This window comes from Ischnura elegans, chromosome 5 (genome assembly GCF_921293095.1).
Source record: "Ischnura elegans chromosome 5, ioIscEleg1.1, whole genome shotgun sequence".
Lineage (NCBI taxonomy): Eukaryota > Metazoa > Arthropoda > Insecta > Odonata > Coenagrionidae > Ischnura > Ischnura elegans.
In genome coordinates this window covers 127,513,753-127,540,197 of record NC_060250.1, presented here as the reverse complement: position 1 = coordinate 127,540,197, position 26,445 = coordinate 127,513,753, and the positions used below count along the sequence as shown (strand labels likewise).

The window sequence follows — 26,445 nt, the reverse complement described above, 5'->3', positions numbered from 1 at the left end:
AAAATTATTGAAAATCAAGATAGTACCCTTATAAATGAATACCTCTACCCATCCTTTTCACCTATTCTGGCGTCCGTTTTAAAATTCATCAAGTAACTAGGTAACAACAAGATTAACAACAAGATAAACAAATTATAATTAGCGCCTGATGATGATGATTACTCATTGAACCCCGGGTCGCGCTCTTATAAAATAAGTGGTATAAGTAACTGTCTATATCCAGGAAATAGCATCTTCATTTAAGTCCTTCATAGTTCGGGGGAAAAACGAATTCCCATACCTCGTTCCTGTTCGGCAAAATATCTCTCTTATTTATCGTTTCGGTCGCACCTGGAAATATATAGGTTCCAATATTATGTTTTCCGTGTCGCTCTTAAAGATGTCTATTCTCAACAGCTCAAGCAATTCAGCTTAGTAAAACCACTTGTCTGTTTCCACACGCTTTTATTTAAACCGACCATGGTTTCGGCAGCTCGTGCCATTATCAAGACCTTGATAGCGTAAAAAGATGTGCTATTTCGCATTATCAAGGCCTTGATAATGGCACGAGTTGCCGAAACCATGGTCGGTTTAATTAAAAGTGTGTGGAAACAGACAAGTGGTTTTACTAAGCTGAATATCAAAGATTTCCACCATATCACGCCGGACACTGTAGCTCAAGCAATCTAGCCTAGCCCGTAGCGTCCGAGTCTCTAGTGGCTGCTAGCCTAATTCGTTTAACATCTGTACGTCCGTAGCATTTTTTGACGAATTGCTCAAATTTCCTTTGTATTTTATTCAATTCACGGATTTAGTTTTTTTTCCCGCACCGGATCCCATACGCTCAAGTTGTGGCCGGACGAGCGCGAAATAGCACCTCTTTTTACTTTCTTGTCCGAAAAAATTCCCACAAAACGCTTGACGAATCCTAGCTTAGGCTCTGCCACAAATATTTCTATAAGCATTCCCACAATTAGTTTCAAGTTATTCAAACTCCCAAATACTACACTTCATCTGTCGCCTTTATGACCATCCACAACGTATCCATGGGGATAGTTGGTCGTCCTACGCAAGAAATGTAACGCCGTACAATAGCTCAGATTAATTCATTATCCCCATTCTTTGCTCCACACATGAACGTTTTTTTTTAAATCCGATGATAGAATTTCCAATTAAGTTTCAATTTCAAAATAATATAGCCCACCGGGACGTGCCCAGGTGCTGAAAAGAATTATATCGCTTTGCAAGTAGATGTGATGTTAGGAGTGAAGATTTGAATTAAAATTATACATTTACTTATGTTTTTATTATATATATTTGAGCTTTGAAAAATCCCGAAGAGTCACGTACTTTCCCCCAATTTTTCTATAAATTCCGTGACAATTCCCCCGAATCTCCCACTGATTGGGTGGAATTTAACTTCATCTACAACGGCACCCGTTTCAACTCGTACACCGCCCCCAACATGTTCCCACCCCGTGCCTGGCATTGCTAAATCACCTTGACACGCGTTCTTAGCAAAAAGTAAAAGAAACGAGAGAAATAAATTTTCAAATCAATGCACTAGAGAAAAGATAAGCCGAATAGCTTTCTCACGAAAGACCCGATTTAAAATATCGTGGTATTTTATTAGGCATTTCCAATGGTTCATTTATCTTTCGGAGAAAACGATAATATTCATTTGCATTGACCAGTTTAAAATTCCTTTTTCCGAAGTTTATACATTAGATAAAATATCCGGTGAATAAAAAGTTAATCAGCGATATTACCGGGGAGCTTACTTAAAATACGAGGAATACAATTGAAACAGATAAGCGATCAAGTGCATGGAAGTGACGAAAATTAATTACTGTGAGCAGCATTAGCAAAAAGAGAAGATTAAGAATCTAGGAATTAGCGTGCCACGTGGTTAATTAGAAACAATTCATAATTTTCCACTCTTTCAACGGTGTGAAGAAATACTGGTACGTGAGACAATTATTTTTTCAATTATTATTTCATGGCAGAATACTCGCTCAAACCTCGGGCTTAAACATGAAAGTTTTCAGGGTATATTAAGCACATTTTAAGAGGAGTCTTCTCAAGGATGAAAATATAAGCTTTGAAGTTATTCCTTTAAAAAGCCAAACGTGGCGTTATTACTATTACTGCTTGCGACCATGCGTTCTGATCGGCGAATGGTTTCTATGATTTCGGCGGTGGAAAGAGGGACGCGGTGAGTGGTGGAAAAGGGGGTAGGATTCCCATCAGCCATCTTGAAATATTATCACATAAAAGGGATATTTTCCGGCATCATCAGAGCTACAGCTCGAAAGGGAAGGGAAAAAAATGATCGTGCGTTTCAGGATAAAAAATAAAATTAAATCAATGGCTTGAGAGTTCATTTCGCGGAATGGTGACATGATAGAATCGAAAATTAGCTTCTTTATATTCCACGCAGTACTTACTAAAACTCCACCAGTTTCGACCTTTTCAGGTCATTATCAAGAGATTAACAGGTTTCTTCTATCTTCTTGATAATGACCTGAAATGGTCGAAACCGAAAGAGTTTTTAATAAATACAGTGTGAATTATAACAAAGTTTATTGTTGATTCTATCATTTAAATAAAATATTATGCGAAATTTATTCCTTTTAGGCAACAATAACTTCGACGGCTGGGAATCCAAAAACCCAACAGGAAAATTTCACTGGCATCTTAGCACTAGGGCACACTCACCTTACACATACCTTAGCCGAGCACTTGTTGGATTGAAACCTGTTCTCCTCCCCGTAGATAATTTAAATTAGAAAATTTACTATACAAATTTCCATATCGGTTATGGATCGAGCATCGAACAGATGGCATATTTTTTTTCTGTGAGCCATTCGTAAAAGAAAATTTTACGATGAAATTGTATTCAATCGGTGATAAAACGGAAAACTAAAGGAAAACGGAAGGAGATAGAGAAAAGCCAGGGATAGTAGGAGGAATCTGGTAATGACAGTAGAAGAGCAACACGGGGTTGGGGGATGGGAGGAAACAATGGAAACGGGAAGGCTCCTTGGTTTTGCGTGTTCTCCCCGCCTTACTTATGTTTCCAACACCTTTTTCAAACTCATCAAGTCCTCCCTTCATATTCCTCGAAATGTATAAATGTGATGTTCTCGTGTATTGCGATGTCTTATGACCTCTGTAGGTGACTTGATGTTTTGCTTTTAGCCTTGGACATATTGCTTGAATAACTGATGGGATTGTTTGCAATGTATTCCGTACGTGTGGGCACTTTGTGCGGCTGGATTCCCCGCTTTCGGGATGCAAGCGTGTGTATACTATGTGTTTTTATACGTATATATCTCTTTTCTTCTTTTCTTTGTTTTTCTTATTTGTATTTTAACTTATTGAGCCTTGTTTTCGAGTTTTTTTTGTATCCCTGATCATTGATTTACCTGAATTATGGAGTTATTGTAACAGATCTCACAGGCCTGAAAGACCCACCGTAATAACCGTAATAAATGAATTGAATTGAAATTGAATGTCATTATCAAGCGTCCAAAAGTATAGTGATGCGTTTGTCTAGCGATTCAATTGCGAGCGTCAATCAAGAGAGTAATTTTCCACCTCACGTCTCCATTGAGATGTCGCTCGCTTGCTCCTATTCCGGATTGTACCGCTCGAAACCACTGGCAACGGATGACAACGATGACGCGCAAAGTGGCCATTATGGCTATCATATGGCTGCAATGAGTAGTCAGTGGACGCGAGCCGACTTTCGACCACCCCCTCCTCCCTTAAATAAGGTAAACTAAACCCTCATGTGTCCCCGTGAATGGGGGAGGGGAAGTATCATCTCCAGCGAGATGGAACGGACGGCAAAGCAGCCTCCAAACTTGATTCCAGCGAAGGACACATAGTGACCTACTACATCTAATTCGTCGCAAGTGGTTGTAGCTTACAATTAGTCAGGGGTTACCACCTCAAGAAACGATTACGGGAAATAGACTGCAGAACCGATAGATTTGAGATGTCGTTTTTTAATCATACAACGAAGGACCATAATACCTGCGATAGTGTAACTCTATAACTCTAGGATAGGTTGACTCGCGCCAGGTATAATAGGCTCTGCATGCATAGTGAATAGCTGAGTATAATTGTCAATACTAGTTATCTGTATCCATTTATGGGCATGTTTTAACTCATGCATGAATCACTTAATAAACTAACTTTTCGTTTTCTATTACTTACTATTAGTTTTTTTGCGCGATAGCATGTTCGTGTCCTCAGCACTCTCCTAGTTTCTGGTCTGACCGCATCTCGCTATCCTGAGTCCTTAGCTTGCGTCCGGTGAACGAGCGCGTTTCTGATTATGGCAAGGATTCAGAGTGATGCAGGTCTCGTGTGATGCAATCACCCCGTACCACACACCCTGGTAGTGGCTTACACGGTACCTTGTAGACACTTTGTTCTTCTCAGCCTCGGACTTTCTCCTCTTTGCTTCGAAAGTTCCGCAATATTTCATGAGACGATTTTCCACGTTTTGATGACGAATTCAATATATTACGTCGAAACGCATAGAATCCATCGCTTATATTTACCTGTTGGCGGTCCAGCCGCTTTCCCCTAACCACTTGATAACCGCTTTCCAGAAGCCCATCACGTCTCGAGTTCCACTTCAGTTAAATATAAGTTCCTCAAAAAACAGCACGGTCGTCGCGATTTCAATAGACGGGCATTCATTTCAATCCCACCAAAACTGTTGGCATGGTCACCATTGTCTGACCATCGCACAGTGGTCCAGAATTATGAAATTGCGGCACCTATTGAAACCAAAATTGAGTAACTATATGTTTTTGAGGTCGCTGACAAAGAATTTGACCTCTTGAAACTTAAATAACCTAAGATTTTACGAACACCAAACATCTAAATGCCGTTTTACACGAGGCACGTACTTGCACAATCTGACGTGCGTACGGAGGCGCAGTCGAAATATCGTCGTGTAAATCGGTGAATTGCTAGAACACATGCGGGAATGCGTGATGGCAAAATAGCGCCTGTTCTAATTTCGTTCATGCATTCGCGAAATTCCACGCCATTTCAGAAATCAATGCAGTTCTAATCTGCGCAATTCCGTGCCCCGTGTAAAACGGCCTTAAAATAGTATTCGGTCATTATCGAAATCTCGTCACTTGGTTATCCTTGTGAAGGCTTTCACGGTGTGGTGAGCATTCAGCGTGGAGGTTTTCGGGGTTACTACCGTGTAGATTCATCTCTGCAGACGACAGTTTCGCCGGCATTGCAGCCAGTGGCGGCTGGTGGTAATTTATCAAGGGTGTGCATTAGAGCAGATATATAGGATGATTTCATTATATTATGGTAATCCTAATCCATGAGCATCATATTTCGTCGTAATAGAATACATAGCAAGCAAAACATATCACTGGTACATTCTACCCTTAAAATTGCATGAACAGAAATAATATTAGCATGCATGAAAATAATTATTCTCAACACACCTTTACAAGTGACGGTAGTTGAAATTCATTCTCTTTTCCTTACACCCTATGAGGAAGTAGTGTAGAAAACGACCATACAGATGGCTCTGTTGACGGACTAGGATCCTGGGCGCAGGTTATGTAGGTGGCGGCTACACCATTACACTACCTGTTAGTCAGTCACCAAAAACATGCGCGTGCGCACTCGCATCGTTTTGAGTCTGCTCCCATCACCCATTTGAACAGCACATACCCCCCCGCTTACCTCGTCCCGCCAGAGCTCCCTCAAGCGATCGCACAGACCGAAAATGCGCCCGGCATGATGCCACGGGATCGCACACCTGTAGAGCGGTGAATTCGAAAAGGAGATAGCTGTAGCGTTCGGAGGCTCATGTTTCTTGCACATGCAGACAGTACTTTTATCCTTCTCGTTGCAAAGGAATAGTTTTCTTTTATAATTTATTCATCTTTGGGTGTGCACTTGCTAACATGCGTATACGCACGCGCCGCCACTGATTGCAGCAGGCTTCTTCGGGTCAATGAAGACATTGCAGCAGGCTTCTTCATTGACCTGAAGCCGGCGAAACCGTCGTCTGCAGAGATGTATCTATGCGATAGTAACCCCGAAAACCTCCACGCTGAATCGTCACTTGGAAAGTTTACCCACTTGGGGGAGATTTGTTCCGTTTGTACGAATCAATGATGTTAAATAGATAACTCAAGCACGATACTTATGATTACCTGAAAAGTAGATATCAGCTGCCTACTCCTAAATGTAGAGCTAAATTTTAAATATAAATAACCCGTTCTATTTTTCCACCTGAGAATTGTTTTAGTAAGCGAGGAAGATTCACATAAAACTCAGCAGTTTCCTTTCCGCGGGGCCCTCATTTAGGGTGCGATTCATAGACGACACTGAAATTGCTCACTTAACAAAGTCTCTCTTTACGGTAAAGTGAGACTTTAGCTAAAGTTCGATGCAGAGTCGTTTCAAGGATCTCACTTTATAAAGTGGCACTTTAGCTCCTAAAGTCTCGATCATGCATTGAAATTTTGAGTGTTGGCAATGAACGCTGCGAAAAAGTGAAGAAAAAGATGACACACGATTTTAAATGCGTACTTGTTTACAATTGTTTCTAGCGACTGGGTTTTCGTGTTGTATTTTGCTAAGATTTTATTAAGCTGCATTTTCTCGTTTTCTCATATTATGTGCGAATGTAAATGAATACTGCATCATTGAAAGCTTTTCCCCACTACCTTTTTTATACGTTAATGACTGAGTTAGCTGAATAAAAGCTCACTTTTAATTAGCTTCGTGCTTTGGTAATGCCCTTCAATGTTTCCAGCGATGTAAATATTCAAATGATGATATTTTCACGACATTTTCTATGATTAACTGCAAACGGTTGTTAGGACTACATGCTAGGAGAAGTTTGATGGTGTACTTTCATTGAAGGTGGGTGAAATAGTGAAATTGTCTCGCGTTAACTTGAAACTGTACCAATTATTTGAAGATATACCGATCAGTGGTTGTCTCAGTTGGACGCATATTTTGAATGAGGTATGGGTGTTTGCGGATTTCTTTTCTGCTTACCAATATTTTAATTCTTAGAATGTTGAGCTAAGGCGTTATATACTATACTAGAGAAATGGACATTCAAGAATACCCACATCATCAAAACCAATGAATGAATGGCCACACAATGAAACATTTTGAATGTGAGAATGGTTTTATATCAATAAATATCTCTTTGTCTGCTTCAAATGATGCCTCGACATATGTGAATACCTAACCCGAGTATCCATTCACGAATTTTGTAGTAAAAAATGTCAATGAAGTCTGTGATGCTGTGTAAATGAAATTTCATAACAATCCTACATCCTCGAGAAAACATTGCTTTGCTGCAGATATAATATGATTATGAAGGAAAGTATGTTTTAATTTTTTTGCTGCCTTTCATGACGAGATCTTATATCATCATTATAAACATTCAAATGCATAGTCGAAAAAGGAAACAGAAACTCGACTCAATATAGTTTCAAAATCACAGAAACATGTTAAACGTGATATGGAGGCATACGGCAAGAGTACATTAAGCTAAATTTGAATAAAAACGCTTAAAATGCAATGCAAGGTATAGAAGCTAGCATTTGGCTGACCAAACGACATGAAAATCAAGTCTTCGCGTACGAAGGCTATTGACGCCAATATAAACAGAATTTTGCTATCATATTCAAATATCTTAGGAAAATCATGGAACATAAACGCATAAATAACAGAAGTACTTAACAATTAGCTTGTGTACAAATGCAACATAAATTATGCCAATATGTCCAACCACTTACTGTGTTGTAATTATCACACGACCGATAGAGTTTAACTTCGAAACATAAGAAATGGGTCATCTCAATCAATACCGACACGATATATTTTCAGGGAAAAGACATATATTACGTGTCTGGTTATTTCTTGAAACACGCCACTCTGCTGTTGTGTTCTCACCAAAAAATTAGTTCCTATTCATTTCCGTAACCCAAATATCTTCATATTTCAACTTCAATTACAGCCGGTGCCGCCATATTTATTTATCCGTAAAGGACACTTTAGCCCTAAAGTGAGCTCCGGTTGGGCACTTTACGGTAAAGTGACGATTCGGCCATTTTTCTTCTAAAGTGGCGTTTATGAAACGGAAAAAGCAGACTTTAGCCCGGCTAAAGTATACTTTAGCCTAAAGTGCCGTCTATGAATCGCACCCTTAGCAACTAACAAAGTAGTTCACTCAGACACTCAATCGCATTTCATTCAAAGAATTCGGTAAATACGGAAGAGGACCTCAAAAAATATGACGAAATGAATACCCCCCCATTCAGCAAATTACTATTATACCAATAATAGTGACGTAAACGACTCATTGTTAAAGGTGACTTCGGTCACCTCGACCACTAAAGAGTGGCTACGCGTTATTTTTACCTTTCAAAAAAAATTTCCTTAATTGGTCTAAAATACAATGCTTTTAAAATAATCTAAGCACTGCGTGAAACAAATAACTTGGAACGCAGTCACGCGCACGGAGCAAAGACCTATATACACCAAGGATGAAATTCACCATGAAAAAATCATTTGGTTCAGCCACGGTTCGAACCCGGATCTCCCGATTGCAGATGGCGATGATGGTGTAACTTGTAGCATACCTGAACGGCAATAGGGAGATCCAGGTTTGAATCCCGTCTCAGCCAGAGGATTTTTCATGGAGTATTTCATCCTAGTTGTATATTAAATTATTTTTTAAATACACATAGCAAATATTTAAAAAAATAAAAACATTTGTAGAAATTATGTGAATAAACATGACAAAATTTCTTCACGAAAGTAAGGTAGTTCAATTTTAACTGATTCTAGGCCAATACGACGTGTCTTCGAGGTAAAACGTATTGATTGTGTCATTATTTTTTTAGCGAAACTTAACTAAAATCACGTAACTGAGGTTTTTCATGGCAAAAAATCGCATTTTCATTTAAAATCAGTCATTTGTATTTTAAGTATGTCATCCGCAATCGGGTAAATATAAGATGCAAATGGTGAAGCATGGTCTGTGAGACCATTAATGGCTCTGATGAGTTCAAATGCTTACACGGAGTAACGTTAAGAGAATGTATGGGGCGTAACCAGGACGATGCGTAGGGGGGGGGGGGGGGGGGTGGGCAGGACCCAGGGTCAGGGGGATGGAACCCCCCTCTGGAGAAGTGTGAATAATTTTATCCCCAGAAATCATATTTTATGCTATTTTGACACTTAAAATTACACAATTGATGGGTCGTCGGGAAGCTTTTTTGCTAAAACATATTGGTGGAGTAAAATTAATTAGTATTTGGGAGGCATGTGCCCCCTACTACTATCCTCCCCCCTTGGCCACGTACCTGCATGGATTTCAGCATGACATCCTTCGATTGCATTTAGAAAAAGAGCGGATTGTCGACCTGAGAGACCAGGCATCACCAATCGGAGATTAAGCTAAGCGACGTCACTAGGAGTGGCATCGCATGGGCGCCAATCTGGCCTTTTTCAAATGAGGTTAAAATTGACCATTAACATTCTCGTCTAAAGTGGGATTTCTAAAACCAAATAATTTGTATATTAATAATACAATAATCGTGGTAACGAATCGCAATTAATGCCTTTTGTTCTCTTTGATGAAGGAAACTACCCTATTGAAAAAAAGACGCGAATGATGCCGCCCATTTTTCATGAGTTGTTGTCGCTATTATTAATCTACATTTACAAACTAAACCACACGCCGCCTCAATGGGCGTGTGGCACGGGGTGTTAGGACATCAGCCGTTGACGAATAGATAAGAAATGCGCGGGCGAAGTTCCGCCAAGCATTTATTAAGTCCTTACAGGCCGTTTTACACGGGGCACATACTTGCACAATCTGACGTATTTACGAAGGCGCAGTCGAAATTGCGTCGTGTAAAGCGGTGAATTGCTAGAACACATTCGAGAATGCGTGGATGTGAGATCGCGAAAATAGCCCCTGTTCTAATTTCGTTCATGGATTCGCGAAATTCCACGCCATTTTAGAAATTAATGCAGTTCTAACCTGCGCAATTCCGTCCCCGTGTAAGACGGCCTTTAGAGTTTGTGGGAAAAATTAATTCCTATACGGATACAGAAATGCGCCATGCAGTGTTCGTGATGTAGACATTTTTGAAATCCGAATGGTTGCGTCCTTGTAGGCAACATGAATGAAATTTCAACGGAAGGCTTAAGCACCTTCTTAATGTAGTGCACCGTTAGCAGAACACCTTTTTCCCTTCCGAATGCGTCGATGAATTTTGGTATTGATGATGCAAGGCCGAATTAATGACCACGCTACGTCCATTTCCGAGGACATTTCTTCCTCGGAGTTAACGGACCCGTGCTAATGCGTCATAGACGCAAAAGAAGAGGTCGCAGTTATCGTCTCCGTTCTGAGGATGCCGACGCGGAGTTACCTTGGGGCGGACGTAAACAAGAACGTCATGGGAACTGCGGACCGTTGACGGCTGTGGATCGTGAAGAAAACTTGTAGAGGAAGCAGCTCCACCAAGCTCATTGCGCTTTCATTGTTTTTTTTTGTTTCACGATTTCTGTGTTGTATCGCGGCTTATGGCAGATATTTTATTTATATTTTTAGTGAGCGGAGGAATTAGTAATATCTTAATAATAATATGCCTTTCTTCGGGCGACGTTGAGGCTAAGAAGTCCCCTCTTCCACCACCCCTCGATAGCGTCAACGCAAACATATTTTTAAAAATGGTACAATACAAAAGATACACAACATACACTATTAGTGAAATGTCAAAAAAGATAGTATGTGCGAAAATTTTGTGTAAAAAAAATATTTCTGTTTGAGGGAAAAAACATGAGGATAAGGGTGTAATACCCTTCAGCAAAAATACCCACTGCAGGAAAACGCCCACACAAGAAGGGGGCGTGAAAAGCATGCGAAAACCTACTGAGCTTATGTCATGTTACATGTAAAATACAACATAGTTAATGAGGTACAAAGTAATATCTTGTATCTTGGTGGTAAATGGGTAAATGTTTTATCCTTGGATTCTCGACGGTCTGTGGAGCTGCAAAGAAAAAGAACAAACTTTCCGGAGTAAAGGCTAAAAGTTTGTTCTAAGCTAATGTAATAACCTCGCGGTATTCGACGCTTACCGCATGGCAACTAATTCTCTTCGTAGATGTTATTTTATTTTATCCATTGCTTAAATTTGATTTATTGAGGCAAAATTTTACAACAATTATGTATCTGTTTTGAATGTGACAGATTTCAACCAGATAAAGTTAGTAAAACGCATTTTAATCCACTTGCGATAATATCATTTCCCACGTTGTTAGGTGCATTCTATCTACGTCACAGTGACGTAACTATGGGGGAGGGGGGGATAGATCCCCCCCAAAGCCTCATAGAAATAAAATAAATATCTAAAACTATTGTCTAGTTTTGGCATCTAATAATAGTCGGCCTAAAGTTAATTTTTTAGTGCGAAAATGATGTGAAATGTATTTCCAGGCATGTTATTTTTCAAAAATTTTCCTCAACGGGAGTGGGGGATCGCCACCCCAGGCTATCCCATCCCACCCAAATCATAGTCTTAGTTACGCCTCTGATACGTCATACCGCATGCAATAAACATTATTGCCCATCTGACACAGTCTAATTTACGTCTTACAGTTAGCTGGCCGTGATTAACCTCTGTTGGAAGTTAAAATATAAGGAAACTCCGTAAGTTTTCATACTATAACTCGTCTGTTAGTAGTCTCCCATGGAATGGAGGCGCCGCTCAGCTGCCGGCTTCAGCAAAGAAATCACGGCGAAGAGCGTCGTCTGCCGTCCTTTGCTTATTAGTACTCAAACATTCGAGTATCCTCCAAAAATGAATCAATGGGACAAAAACCCGAGGAGAATATGGTCGTCAAACCGCTTCGGAATCCTCCACATTAACCTTAAGAGCTTACCTGGCATGTATGCAACGCGGTAACCATGACAAGGTGTTCTAGAGTCACCACAAACAACTTCAGGGAAGACCCAGGGCGAAATACGCAAACACGATGTCATCACAGGCTGGACTGCAGCGACGCCCGTTAATACGAAGCTCACGCACACAAGCATCCGAAAAAACGTATGAGAAAGTCATGACAAAATATATAGCACACGTACATCACGGTACGGTAACATGGGATTCAATTCTCTCACGGCGATCTTACGATGAAAATTTTTCACCGCACAGTTTCCGACGGGCGTACCCAGGATCAAAACTAGGGGGAGAGGAGAGGGGGTAAGCCATGGTCGTTCAAGTTGTAACATTTTAGTATGAAAAAGGTGAACGGAAACGAAACCAAACATTTAAAGATAATTATAACAGCCCTTTATTAGTCAATAAAATTATAAGTAATTAATTGAAAACTTTCGTTTCGATCCAGTCCTTATTTTCCTATTAGAGTTTTGCGTATTTTTCCTCTAGAGGGGTGGGGGCAGCAGCAGCTGCCCCCTTCTGGTCCCGCTGGGTACGACAATGGTTTCTGACAGTTATTAATGGACAAGACTCACTCCCTATAGGTATGGATAGACGGTACATTAACACTTACGATTATGTATAAATGCATGAACGACTTTGGTGCACCAGAACGGAACATCATGAACCAAATTAGAATTTTCCGTCCATGCATTCGCACAAGTTGGGTGGTTACACGGTGCATTTTCGTGCTAATTCACGCGTTCATACATTTACATTTTAACTCATACGTGTTAATGTATCGTGTGACCTGAAGACCTTAAGGTTGGTTTGAATAGGTGAGGTCAGAGCTCATCCCTGACAAAGCCACAGGCGTGTGATTCCACATATTCAGTTTTAAGGGGTCAGCTCCTTTTCCTGGGTCACCTTGCACTCAAAGAGCATTTATTTTGGGGGGGAGGGAGTTTCACCCGGGATTTGAGCCTTTGACCAGCATCCAAGCATTCTACCAGCAAGGCTACCATGCTCTCACAAAAAATTCACAGGGCAATTGCTGGTATACAAATAGTAAATCTCTTGCACAGTTACAAATTGTACTAATATTTGTAAAACCATAGTATTACCGTTGCATTCCAAAACCTCCAAACAAATCAGTTGTAAAATGAGTGTAAAACCAAACAAAAATAAGAGTGAAATCAATTTTTTTTAAACCATTGTATTTCCTTCGTAAATTTACATTGTATACTTTTGTTTAAACAAGAGAAATACGATCGTACTTATGCTTTTAACGAAGCACTCCGCCACCGTTGCCGTGAGTTAGATCAGCAAGTTCTTGTGCGCACTTACTTTAGTTCAAAGATTTTTAGTTCTTTTGAGATCTTATTCAAGACGAATAGGAAGTGCGATTGACGGATCTCCGGTTTCTCTCCGCCAAAATGAAATCAGGAAGAGAAATCACAAGAAAGTTTCATATATGCATGCACATGTTTTATTGTTTTATACAAAGGCAAGGTACGAATCAAGAGGTCATTACCCTGCGATTTAGCTCGCGGCACTGAATGAAAAAATTAATGGCAACGACGTTGATTCCAGGTCCATCGTTGACAGTTGCCCATTAATGGGTGACTGTTAACTACGGCTCTGGAGATAACACTGATGAGTCTAGTATTTGCAGCTTTAATAAGGTTGCATTACCAATGAAATACAATTTGTAATACATTCATAATTCAGCTTTGTAATTAAATCGTAGGTAACACAATTGTTTTAGAGGACATTTGACACTGCATTACAACTGTAATACAACATACTCCGTTTCGAAAAACCTTCGTAATACGATTGTATAAAAAAAATAGCCGCCACCCTAAAGGAAGCATTGGGAGACGGACAGCTATCTCCATGGCCTCAACTGTCAACCTGGGGAGAGCGGGAGTCGTACGAGTCGTACTCCATTCTCAGGGCTGAATACCTCATCCTCATTCACCCTTTAGGATGGAGTACGACCAGAGCTGCAGTTGAGAAAAAATCTAGAGGTACTCAACAAAAATTGCCAACAGCTGTACATGTATTATACATTCAGCCGCGATTGAAATGTTAAACTTCAACCCTTATATTAGTTCCTAATTGTGCCACGAGATAACTCTGAGCAAGTAAATGATCATTTCCGATTTTTCTTTCTGAAATCCGTTGGACTATTTACAGTAGGGCTATTTTTCACAGATTTAAAAAGATAGCTTAACCCGTGCGCTTATAACGAGTTAGGATTTTAGGGGGTACGCCGTGCCGGCCCAACAACAGCACTGTGAGTAAGACTTGAACCCCCAAAAGTCGGCAGCCATGGAGGATTTTACCCGGTGGAGCACTCGAGCAGCCTTAACTACCAAAAAAAACTAGTGTTGGCGCAATTAAAATTGGGTGGATGACGAGGGAAAGACAACCTTTTCCACAAATGAGCACAGGCAATGACCCACCCTAATGGGATTTTCACCAAATTTTTGGTTTTTCACCATCCGATCAATACTAGATATGGACGAAATTATGGCCATGGCTTATTAAAATAGGCCTATATGTTCGCAATTTCAATGATCTAATGTTTTATGCAGTCAATAAGATTGTTAAGCAACCGTTTCCAACAAAAATGTCGTAAAAAAGAGAAATATCAGGACTGACTAGGCAGGGGCGCAGCTAAGAATTAAGGCGCAACTAATACTTGGAGGAGTGGGGTATTGCATACCCGCCAGGGTAAGCGGGAGTTGCGGGGCCCTCCTCTAGAAATTTTTTCAGATAAATGGTTCAAAATAATGAGTTTTACGTCTTTCGAAGGGATGTTTGATTAATCCTAACACTATTCTATAAGTAATAATTATCCAATTAAGTAAAATTGATTAACCTTAAAAATTTCTCTGAGCTCTGGGAGGGGGGTTATCCCCCAAACCCCACCCTCGCTGCGCCACTGTGACCAGGTAATATCACACAATATCTTATTTTTTCTGAAACCACAGGTCCGCACGTTATCCATTGCTATTGAGTTTAAAGCTAATATTTGAGAACATAGGAAAACTAATAATCAGCATAAAAATGCATAACGATCTCTGATTTTACCATTTACCATTACCAAATACCAGTTTGGGGTCACGGCGAAATTCGCCACAGCGGAGCAGAAAGCCTGCGATTGAAATTTTGAACAGCGTTCAAAACACGAATACTGCAAAAGAGGATCCTCAATTCGGTCCCTTAACGTATTGTCAACCACGGCGTATTTAAATGGGTTTACAAAAGTCGCCACTCGCGTCGCTATGGACAAATTGATCCGAGTCTAACGGAGAAATAAGGTATAATTAGATGTATTAACCGAAATTTGTACACATTTTCACTTGACCTATCAAATTAATTACTTTTCAATGCGATTCCTCGCGATGGTAAACTTCATAATGCAAAATATTGGAAACAAGTGAATCGCATTGCGCTCATAACAGCGCCGCGGACATTTTTGAAAACCTATTCAAATGCGACCGAAATCAGGCTAGTGTGGGATGGAATCGGGCCTCCTCTATGCAGTCACCTTTCTTTAAAATCAAACCGTCACTGGAAATGACGTCGCAAAGAATCATCCCCATAGCGGGCAATGTCAATTGTAAAGTGAGCCACGACCTCTGACTTCTGAGGGGGCGAGGCCTCCAAAATCGTCCTTCGGGGGAGGGGGTACTAAGCCGTCCCTTAGGGTCCCTCTACCCCTCTCCCTTAGTTGCGCCCCTGGTTAGAGGTGTCAAAAGACTTCACACAGGTGGCGAAGATGCAGAAACCCTAATAATTTCGATCATCATCCAGTGTTGCGCATCATTTCTCGCCAAAAGCGGTCTGTGAATGCTGGAAAACAATTTCATTGTCGACAAGAGGTACTATCAAATACAACCGGAATGATTGTTGAATCGTTGACAATAATTGTGTAATTTTCCACCATCACTCTAAAATAGATCTCCCGTGAGACTTGATGACATATAACAGGCACGGGCGGATTCAGGATTTCTTTCTGGGGGGGGCACAAGCAAGACCGTATCCTGGATTTTGTTCTGGGCCGGGCTCAAGGATACCTTGTAATACAAAACGAACGCAATGATAATGGGACCGTATTAAAAATCTTGCATATTTTTAAGGGTGTAAGGGGGGGGGGGGGCACGTGCCCCCAGATCCGCCTATGATAACAGGTTTACATACGAAATAGCACTTCTAATTCTAGTATTCTGGATTCGAGTAAAATTTTCTCTAGTATAAAACTGTATTGAGGCAACGACATCAAGCTTTGTCTACTTGGAAGAAGACGAAAGATTTTCCTCCGCTCTGAACAGCAAATATTGTCTTCTGCAATGCCTATTATGCCACCGATTCAAAGGCTAAGTGACAGCAACGAATCGTGCTTACATTAGGTTACCCTTCGATGTATCATTAACTAAATGAATTAATACAGCAGGAAAAATTGAGCATTGGTATATATCGATCGAGGGGACAAGTAAGTGACTTAACTTACGAACCATCATTTTATCACCGTTAAAAACGGTGTAAGGCCTGTTTACACGATACATTAACACGTACGAGTTAATGTAAGTTTGCGTGAATGATTTTTGTGGACCGGAACGGAACATGTACGAATGCATGAACCAAATTAGAACAGGTTCTATTTTCTGTGCATGCATTCGCACAAGTTGGGTAGTTACACGGTTCATTTTGGCGTTCATTCTCGCGTTCATACATTTAGACATTAACCCGTACGTGTTACTGTACCGTGTAAACGGGCCTTAAGAGGGTAGAATGTTTGGTAAACGAGGAAGGGGAAGGAAGAGAATAGGATTTTTAGATACATCGAAATGGAGTAGGCCTTACAGTGAATTAAATAAGGCAGTGCTGGACGGAAAGGGAGGCTCCAAGATCACTTCTTTAGTACTCCATTGAAACCTACCTTATCGGTAGAATACGATAATAATAATTTCATCAGACAACGGAGATTCCATTGTTACTCCATGCGGTGAAACAATGAACGGTTTATGGCTAAGAATGACGAAAAGTATGACTTTTTCCTTAAAGAAGTTATAACTGAGCTTACCTTCAAATATGGAGCAGATGGAAATATAAAATGCAGCATCCCGTTTCGTAAATAATTAAATATTCGCACCACATGGTCTAACAACACAAATCAAAACATCCACCGCACAAACTAAAATATAAGAAACTGACTGACGAAATTATTTCAGAACACAGCGCCTTTGTTTGTGCGCTTTTCGTTATGAAAAAAACGTTATTCATAACTTCGTTTTTAATGAAATTATCGGAAACTACCAGATTTTGGACTGCTTTATTATCCATTTAGGACCTGTAGATGACGAGAGGCTTCAAGAGAAGTTTATTTGGAATCATAAAGTTGAGAAGTCGTCTGTCTCATCTCTGAAATGTGCGAAATCCATATTATATTTAACAACTTGTGATGCAATAAATTTAAATTTCAGATGCACCTTTGTAAATTACTATGCATCAACATCCCTATTATCTGATGTTATTCCCGTGTATCAGAGAAGATGTAAGAACTAACAATGTGCTCGAAATAAATGCCAATTTCGTTCATAAGAACGTTGATAAAACATTTAGTCGACTCGGAAACACTGAGATAAATAGCCTAACAGGCACTGAGGCACTTGAAAGCGTTTGCATGTACGATTGAATTGATTTTTTATCAGAAAAGTATCGCTTATCATATAACTGAATTTGTGAAGTGAACTCTTCTGATTCGAATTTTTCCATCTCCCACCACAGGCGCCTTGGCTTTTGCCGAACTCGGAACGGTGGTCCCGCGATCTGGCGCCGAATACGCGTACTTCCAGGAGGCCTTCGCGGGAGGCGGGATCGCCGGTGGAGGCGGGAAGATTCAGACTGGGAAGACAGCGAAATGGGGTCCGCTGCCCGCGTTCCTCTGCTCGTGGATTTATGTGTTGGCCCTCCGGCCCGCAGAAATCGCTGTCATCATACTCACCTTCTCGGAATACTCCATACGACCTTTCCTGCCCGATGGGCCAAAAGTTGAAGTGGAAGAGTCCTTTTTCTGCGAACAAACCGCTACCAAACTGATGGCCATCGTTGCCGTCGGTTTGTACAATCACACTATTTCCAAGTATAATAAGAAATAATTTGATCAAATGCCTTTGATGTTTCGAACATTCAATGGTATCTCACAACACTTATGAAACATGCATAAGCTGGCACACAATTGATAACACAATCGAGGGATATTTTAAGTTACCATGGTAGGTGGATAGGGGAAGCAGCCCCCTCCAAAACGAAAAAAAAATCAAGAAGGCACCTTAATATTACTTACAGTGACTACAGCTGTGCTTTTATGAAGGCTACACATGAACTTCATGGATAAATATTGTGATTTGTATATAATGAACTGACTTGGAATATTTAACCTTTTTACTGCCAGCCCATTTCAGGTGGGATTTGCGAAGACTGCAAAGTCTATTTTCCGGACTTTGTAACATTTTATATTTAACATTTTTCATCTACTTAATTTTATTTAATGCATCCAGATTTTTTCGCTATACTTCAGATAGATTTATATATTCTAACCATAGATAGATTATGGGGGTTTACTTACATTACAGATGTTGAAAAGGCCACAATCTCGAAAAAAAAGTCAAATAATTCGGGCCGATAAACCAGACCCTGGCAGTTTTTGCTCAACCAGCTAGGGCCGATATATCAGCTCATTGGCAGTAAAAGGGTTAAGCATTGCTTAGAGAATTATTGCATCTATGGAATTAATCCCCAGAGGATCAAATGAGTTGAGAAGGAGCTGGCACAGCTCCACACTAAGCCTTCAGCTGCATCAGTTGTTTTGATCATGCCCTAAGTCTAAAATTGTCATGCTACTTTAGGAAACAGGAGATATTAAAGTACATACGTCTATCATCATAAGCAGATACAGCTGGTGGGGGCCGGGGGCACGTGACCCCCCTCCAGATGCTTACAAAATGGAGAAGATTTTTGATACGGGCTCGAAAACTGTCGTTATTATGTATAAATGCAACTTATTAATATTTTCATGTTAATAACTTTCATATAAAAATAAAGAGAATATTTTGTACAGTAATTTTTTAATTTTGTTTTTAATCTCAAGTATGAGAGGACTGTTTGCCTGTTAGACCCCCTGAAAAAAAATCCTGGATCCGCCACTGTCTATTATATCCCCAAAGTGAACTGGAGTTCGGCCTAGGTTAAATAATATCATGCATGAAGGCAAGACATCGAAATAATATTCAGTTATGCGTCTTCCCAATGATTTCATTACGAACATAAAACCCTCCTAATCCCGGCAAGGGTTAATTAGCTGAGACTTATTATTCCCTAGCCGTACACTATGTTATATTCCTGATATGTTCCTGCGCACAATGGGCAAATATGGCGTTTCAGGGAGCCCTCATTAAGTTAGCGCTATTCTATCTCTGCACTGCACTTAATGGAAACTTGGCGGCTCGTAATGTTGATGTGATATGATTTGCATATCGTGTTAATATGCATTCGTATACAGTGTTACAAAACCGTTAGGTAAGGACTCATCGGCATAGATACGTTACCTGACTACCCTGGCCAAGTATGTGTATAGATGGTGGCTACCTACATTCAAAGTTATTTTTTATTCGTTTGATGTATCAAATTTTTCAAGGCTCAGTCATGGATTCGCTCCAAAATACTCTAAGTGATAAGTTGCCATTTTAGTTTTCGTATTTATATAAATATAGTTTTCTTACTCTAAATGATTCAATCTACCTTAGGGCAACTGAACAGAATACTACACACAATCCAGGTTCCTAAATTTCCATGGCAATTTTACTGAGGTTCATGGCACTAAATATTTAGAACTTGTTCATGGCATGGCTGTTTCGAATTTTAGCTTCTTTCTCAGTGCAACTCATGTGGTGTGTGATGGCAGTGGTCCAGAGCAAGCTCCGAATGAAAAAGTTTTGATGCTGGGTTGCCAAAGCAAAACATCTACTGTTAACATGACCAGTGTTGAGGAAGCTCATAAGAAAAAAAGAGTTTAAATCAAAAGCATGTTTTTCCCCATTGCAGTAGCGCACTTATTTATACATTTATTTAGACTAGAAATATAAATTGTCTTAGCTTTTTTATTTCAACTCATAAATGTTTCCATCATTTGATAATATCTTCAAACTGCATCTTTAAAATGCTTCCTCAGCAAGATGACATAATGAATAGATATCCTTGTTTGCAAGGCATTAAAATAAGTTGTCAGAGAATAACTATATGCAAGTCTCATTTCCACAGTGAAATTTGATATCTGTTACATTTTGCTTTTCTTTGCAACAGGCCTAATGACATACATCAACATCGTTAGTGTCAAGCTATATGTTAAAGTACAAAATGTCTTCACTGTGTGCAAGCTTCTTGTATGCTTTGCAGTTATTGTTGGAGGACTCTATGAACTGTGTATTGGTGAGTATCTTCATCACATAGAATCCCTTACAGTAGAGCTTCCATTATCTGCCCAGTGAAGGGAAAATCCAAAGATAACAGCTGACAATTCAGTTTTTGCAAAGTGTACACAAATATCATTTTTTGATGCCCTTGACACCCCATAAACAAATATTAAGTGAAAAAGTAGCAGTTAGGTGAAAACACCAATGAGATTACCAATGCATGCATGAGGCACAGAGCTCAGGGAAACATCTCTTAATAATCACCCATTAATATTGCCTATGGTCACAAAGTTTCCTTCCTTTGATAGGGTATTAATAGTCCTTATTTAAGCCAAGCGCTACCTGCTAGCAGGGTACTCTGCTACCTGAGAGTAGCCTGCATCACAGGGGCGCACATATTCTCGCCCTGAGGTCGCCTCACACGGTGACAGCAGGGACCAGAATGACATCACACGGGCTCTACCCAGCATTCATACTTAGCCATCGCATTTTCGCATGCTTGAAAATTTTCACTTTTCATTTAATCGCAAAAAATAGATATCGTCATTTAAAAACCTAGAAGCATGAAATGTGTACTCCAGGAGTAATAATCTTTCAATTTAGACAATAAAAAAATAATAGGAAACCACCCCATTATTAGTTGTGTACATTTTAATGTAATATGGGATGATTTTGTTCCACATGAGTTATGCCAACCTTACACAGAAGTTCCCTTTACGTAATCGATCCATTTTTCTTTACAATTTCTAAGGATGGTAGGCATGAGAGGTGGAGGGGGTTAAACCCGAAAGACCAAAATCGCCTAACTGAATTTGACAAATATTCCTTAAGAGTCGTCACAGGCATGATCATCCCTTGTCACTGCGGTTTGGCTCTGTACTGCAGCATAACCAATTTTTTTGTAGCCTATGGTAGTTCTCCCAGGGATGAATCTTATTCTCAAATAACATGCAAGCTTACCATGGACTTGCATTATGCTTGACATAACCATGTCATGGCATAGTTGCAGAAGGAAGTACACATCAAATTTACACAAGCAAATTAGTGCTTCAAAAACGCAGGAACAAAGAGAAATGAATGGTAACGGCTAGCATGTTATCAGTTTTACATAAATGACAGACCCGGCAGGAGAACCCGAAAACAAGTAGCCATCGTGAGTGAGAAGAGTTTGAGTCAAGAAAATTTTACCTAAGTATGAAGTACTCTATAGGTTGTATTTTTGCACAGCTGGCCAATAGAGATATGAAAGCTCACCTTTTGCTAATATTCTAAGCTGTGTTATTATTCTATTCCGAGTTGCTCTTGCTCAAGGGAGAAGCTCAAGTCCCCTTTCCTCCCAAAATGAGGATCTTAGTATGCCACTACATTACCAAATAATCCAACAAACAATGGATAGTAAAAGCTCTACTGTATTCTTGTTAGAATGTCAATATCCCCACATAGTGCTTATGAAGAATGGCCCCCTTGATTTGACAGCCATATCTGAGCTGGGTAACGCAATAACTTATGATACTCATTCATGATCTTAACTTACAGGCAATGTCCAACACTTATCGAAAGGATTTGAAGGTACAACCACCTCCCCAGGTGATTATGCTTTAGCCTTCTACAGTGGATTGTGGGCATATGACGGATGGTAAGACCAATGGTCAGCCGCTTGGGGCCAGCACGGAACATTTTGTGGAAAAAATTACTTGAAATAAAATTGGACATGCTTTTCATTCAGCTGTTCCTTTCATTCAAGGTTTTTCTTTCTCATTTGCTCAAACAATGTAAATTGTATCAATACAAATTCATCCAATTTTTGTATACAGACTATTCCACACCAACTTGAACTAGAGTCAAACATTGGCCTCACAAATTTTGACGAAAATTCGTAAATATGCTTTCCTCCAAAAATAATGAACACCATTTGAAGTGCTTTGTGAAAAATAGCTGAATTATGGCTAGTGTCAGAATTGCAGCATCTCATGAAACACAAAATTTCTGATTTTTCATTTTCAAGGTAGAAATCAATGTAAAACTAAGTTCTTTAATTTTTTGCTACATTAGTCAACAAATTGACATTCAACGCTTAAAATATTAGCCCTTATGTCCTTATTTTCGTTATATTTTTCATTTTTTTTCATAGAATATATGTAGTATGAAATTAAGTTCTGAAACATTAGTTTACATTGCTTTCTTCTCAAAATACATATATAAAATCAAACATTTGGCATTTGTGAAAAATCACCATTTTGAGAAATCCCACCATCAAGCTATTTTTTTCAATTTTTGTGAAGTACTTCAAATGGTATTGTTTTTTTGAAGAGGTTATAATGAGTACCAATTGTCATCAAAATCTGAGAGATAAAGGGTCAAGTCCAGTTTGAGTTGCTTTCGCACATATTTTTATAAATAGTAGAGCGAATCCCCCATTTTCTGTAAAAATTATTTTATGTTTTTAGTATATTAATCATAGAATTATAAATTAATACTTTATCAAAAACTTGTACAACATTGTTAATATGTTTTTTTGGATTGTTGAACATAAAAATCACATGAAAAGTTTTAAATTGTTAGAATAATTAGTTAATTGTTGATTTCAGGTCAACAGTGACCGTGGTGACTGAGGAAATAAAAAGGCCAGAGGTGTAAGTGATAATTAATACATAAATACCTCTCATTAAAGGATCAGTATATACTAAAAATAGGCTCAGGTGGAATATTCCAACCATGATGGTAGAAGAGCAAACAAACTTTTGTAATTTTCCATGATCTAATCAAACTCTCTTTGACTTAGGCTTCAATGGATAACTGATATTCTCATTGCATCCAACACCAGCCAAGTACGAAAATATATACATACCTGTTACAGTTGAAGTGAGGGAAGCAAAAATTCAACGAGAGTCAAGGGGGATGAAGAGGACATACAATTTTTATAATAACAATCATTTTTTAAACTCTTTCGGTTGCCATTGCTGAGTGTTCAAGGGGGTATCTAGGATCAAAACTAGGAGGGGGAAAGCCATGGTTGATCAAGTTGTAACATTTAAGCATGCAAAAGGTGAATTAAACCAACATTTTAAGAAAATTATGACAGCGTTTTATTAGTTTTTAAAATTATTTGTTTGAAGAAAAGTTATTTTAGTTACATGTCTTATACTACTAATATCATTTTAAGCGGGTTTAACACGTTCGCGGCTATCGTGAAATTTGCCGTTTCTTCCCCGTGGGCGTCAATTTTCGTAAAAATTAAATCGATCCAATCATGTTAAAATTAATGCACACTTCTTTGGTATAGTTGAAAATGATGAATTGCAATAAATTTTGGAAAACCTATGCACAGATATTTAGTAATAAATTAATCCCCTTATGTGTATGCAACCACGCATTACACGTTTTATTTTCTTCTGTATTTATTTATTGTCGGCTGAAATACCTTCAAAACGTACAAAATGGAAACAATGAAATAATTTATACACTTTCTATTATTATAAGCCCAGAATGCAATATTTAGCTATTAATTAATCCCCTTTTGCATATGCAACAACGTAATACACGTTTTATTTTCTTCGATATTTCTTTACTGTCACGTAAATACCTTCAAAATGAACAAATAAGGCGTGCTTTTAGGTATGAAAACGATGAAATAATTTATTTACCCTTCTTATAAGCCCACAATGGAATAATTCAGTTATAAGTATCGGAAAAAATTCGGTATTTCATATTTTTTTGCAACTGTTTCGAATTTATCTTCTGAGCCCTCATTACCCTCTTTCTATTTCGCTGTGATGCCTTTCTTCGGTTTTATTGCTTTGGGAACAAAATGCAGCTGGAGGAAATCATACATCTCGTTCCTGTTGTCATTGTTAGAGGTTCTATGCTTTCAGAAAGTCGCGAAAATGATTATCCCCAAAAGAACCGGGAAAACCTCTACCTTTGTGACGCTGGCGACCGACCGCTCAGTCCGTAGCACCCGATACGAAACAATGGTTTTCCCTTTCTCTCGCCTTTCGGGGAGGACGTTCCATGGGATTTCGTAGACTCAAGACAGGCCTAACCGCACTTGTCCGGCGCTTAGAAAAGGCTAGGGCTGAGGATATTCCGCACCCAACCTCACGCCTCCTAGGAGAGGGGTGGTGGTTGGGGTGGAACTTTTGAATCTACTATTTCCATAGTCTGCGGATAAGAAACCAAATTATTATTGGCATAGGTGAAGCTTTGCTTACAATTTTATTGCAGGCAGACCCACTCGTGGGTGCAGTTATTATCGTAAGCTTACCCACAATTGGGTGTTGCAAGTAACCCTTAGGAGGCTAATCCAACAGTTTCGTTTTTGAATAATCTTGTGCGGCATCGCTTCTCACATAGTGGCCTTGTCGCAACAACGCAATTCACACGTCGAGTTTCAAATTAGTCGAGCCGAGCGGAAGGCCTTACATGTACAATGGTGACAAAATTTTCCTTGCAGTGAGAGAAGAACTTTCAGTCTTGGCTAATAAACGAGTGCCACTAGATATACGAGTCCATTTTCCTTGTCTTTTTGTGGAGCAGTGATTTTTGTGTTATTAGTGGCAAAGAAAAATTAGAGGAGATGGCTTACTCAGATGCATCTCAATTTAGTTCTGACTCCGATTATTCATACATTCCATCCGATTTCGAAGGAGACAGTGAATCTTCATATTCAAATTGGAGAAGATTCACCTGAAGAGGAAGAGCATGCCGCGTTATCAAGCTCCGATGAATGGGGAGACTGCACCAATCGTACAGATGGTACCTTGGAGAGGTCGATTACATTTTAGGCAGTACCTGCCTGGAAAGTCTCATAAATATGGAATAAAATGCAACAACTGTGTAGCCCTGACTCATTCACGCATAGTTTGCAAGTGTACTCTAGGAAAAGTGAAGTGCCAAACACGAAGGAGAAGGTTGGACATGGACACAAAGTTGTACTGCAACTGATGGAGGGACTTTTTGATGCTGAGCGGACATTGTGCATTGATAATTTTTAGACAAGTATGGGCCTAGCTGAAGACCTTTTGGGTAGGGAGACCTATGTTTGTGGCACAATGCGGGCGAATCGGAAAGGTAATCCACCAGAGGTTCGTCAAAAAAGTTGAAAAGGGGGGAAATTATTGCAAGGCAAAAGGGAAAAGGTGTTAGAATGATGAAATGGCAGGACAAAAGACCACTTATGATGATATCCCCTAATCCCGACCTTGGTGAGATTTTGCAACCAACCACGTCGAAATCTAAGCGAGGGGAAATAATGAAACCAAAAGCCATCATAGTCTACAATAGCGCGAAAAAGGGGGTAGACATTTCCGACCAAATGTCTGCTTATTATAGTTGCATCAGACGATATCTCAAGTGGTATAAGAAATTGGCATTAGAACTGCTTCTTGGGACATGGATGGTGAATTCATAGGTTTTATATAATAACTATGACCAAAATAAAAAAATGGAAATGCTGAATTTTCGAGAGAAAGTTATTGATGGATTATTGAAAGAAGATGTCGTCTTTAGCGATGTGGCTGGGGGAGTTGTTCCAGCTTCGAAGAAGTGGAAGTCCTTGCACAACCTAAGTAAATATGAAGGTACTGCGAGGATAGGTAGGAAGAGATGCCTCAATTGGTACGAGAGAATACGTAAAGAAAAGGGAACGAAAGAGGCAAGAAAGAGGGCAAAAAAAGTGAACACATTTTGTGAGGAATGTGATGGACACCCTACAATGTGCTTGGATTGTTTCAACAAAATTCACCATTGACATTGTCAAAGAAAATAAGTGAATATATTGAAAATAATGTAAATAAGTGATTATATTGAAAATAGTTTGAAATTATATTTGAGATTCGGCAAGTTTTCGCTGTGCTCATTTGTATTCCCCATTTAGAAAATTGTTTACATTGACCCAATTAGGATATCCAAACTGAAAATGACAATTATTATAGTTTTGAAATGTTTTCTCCATTTTTGTTTTCAATCTAAATAATTTTTCCGGTGTGTGCTACCCTCTAAATATC

General features: G+C 39.4%; 1 protein-coding gene across 1 annotated transcript in view; it reads left to right on the top strand.

Annotated features, from left to right (window-relative positions):
• Positions 1–26,445, top strand: part of LOC124159535 (b(0,+)-type amino acid transporter 1-like) — a 92,889-nt gene that overhangs the window by 59,987 nt on the left and 6,457 nt on the right. Inside the window, exons 5-8 of the mRNA XM_046535415.1 lie at positions 17,757–18,086; positions 20,331–20,456; positions 21,977–22,076; positions 23,029–23,073. Of these exons, the coding sequence (XP_046391371.1) occupies positions 17,757–18,086; positions 20,331–20,456; positions 21,977–22,076; positions 23,029–23,073 (601 nt within the window). The remainder of the gene's footprint in view (positions 1–17,756; positions 18,087–20,330; positions 20,457–21,976; positions 22,077–23,028; positions 23,074–26,445) is intronic.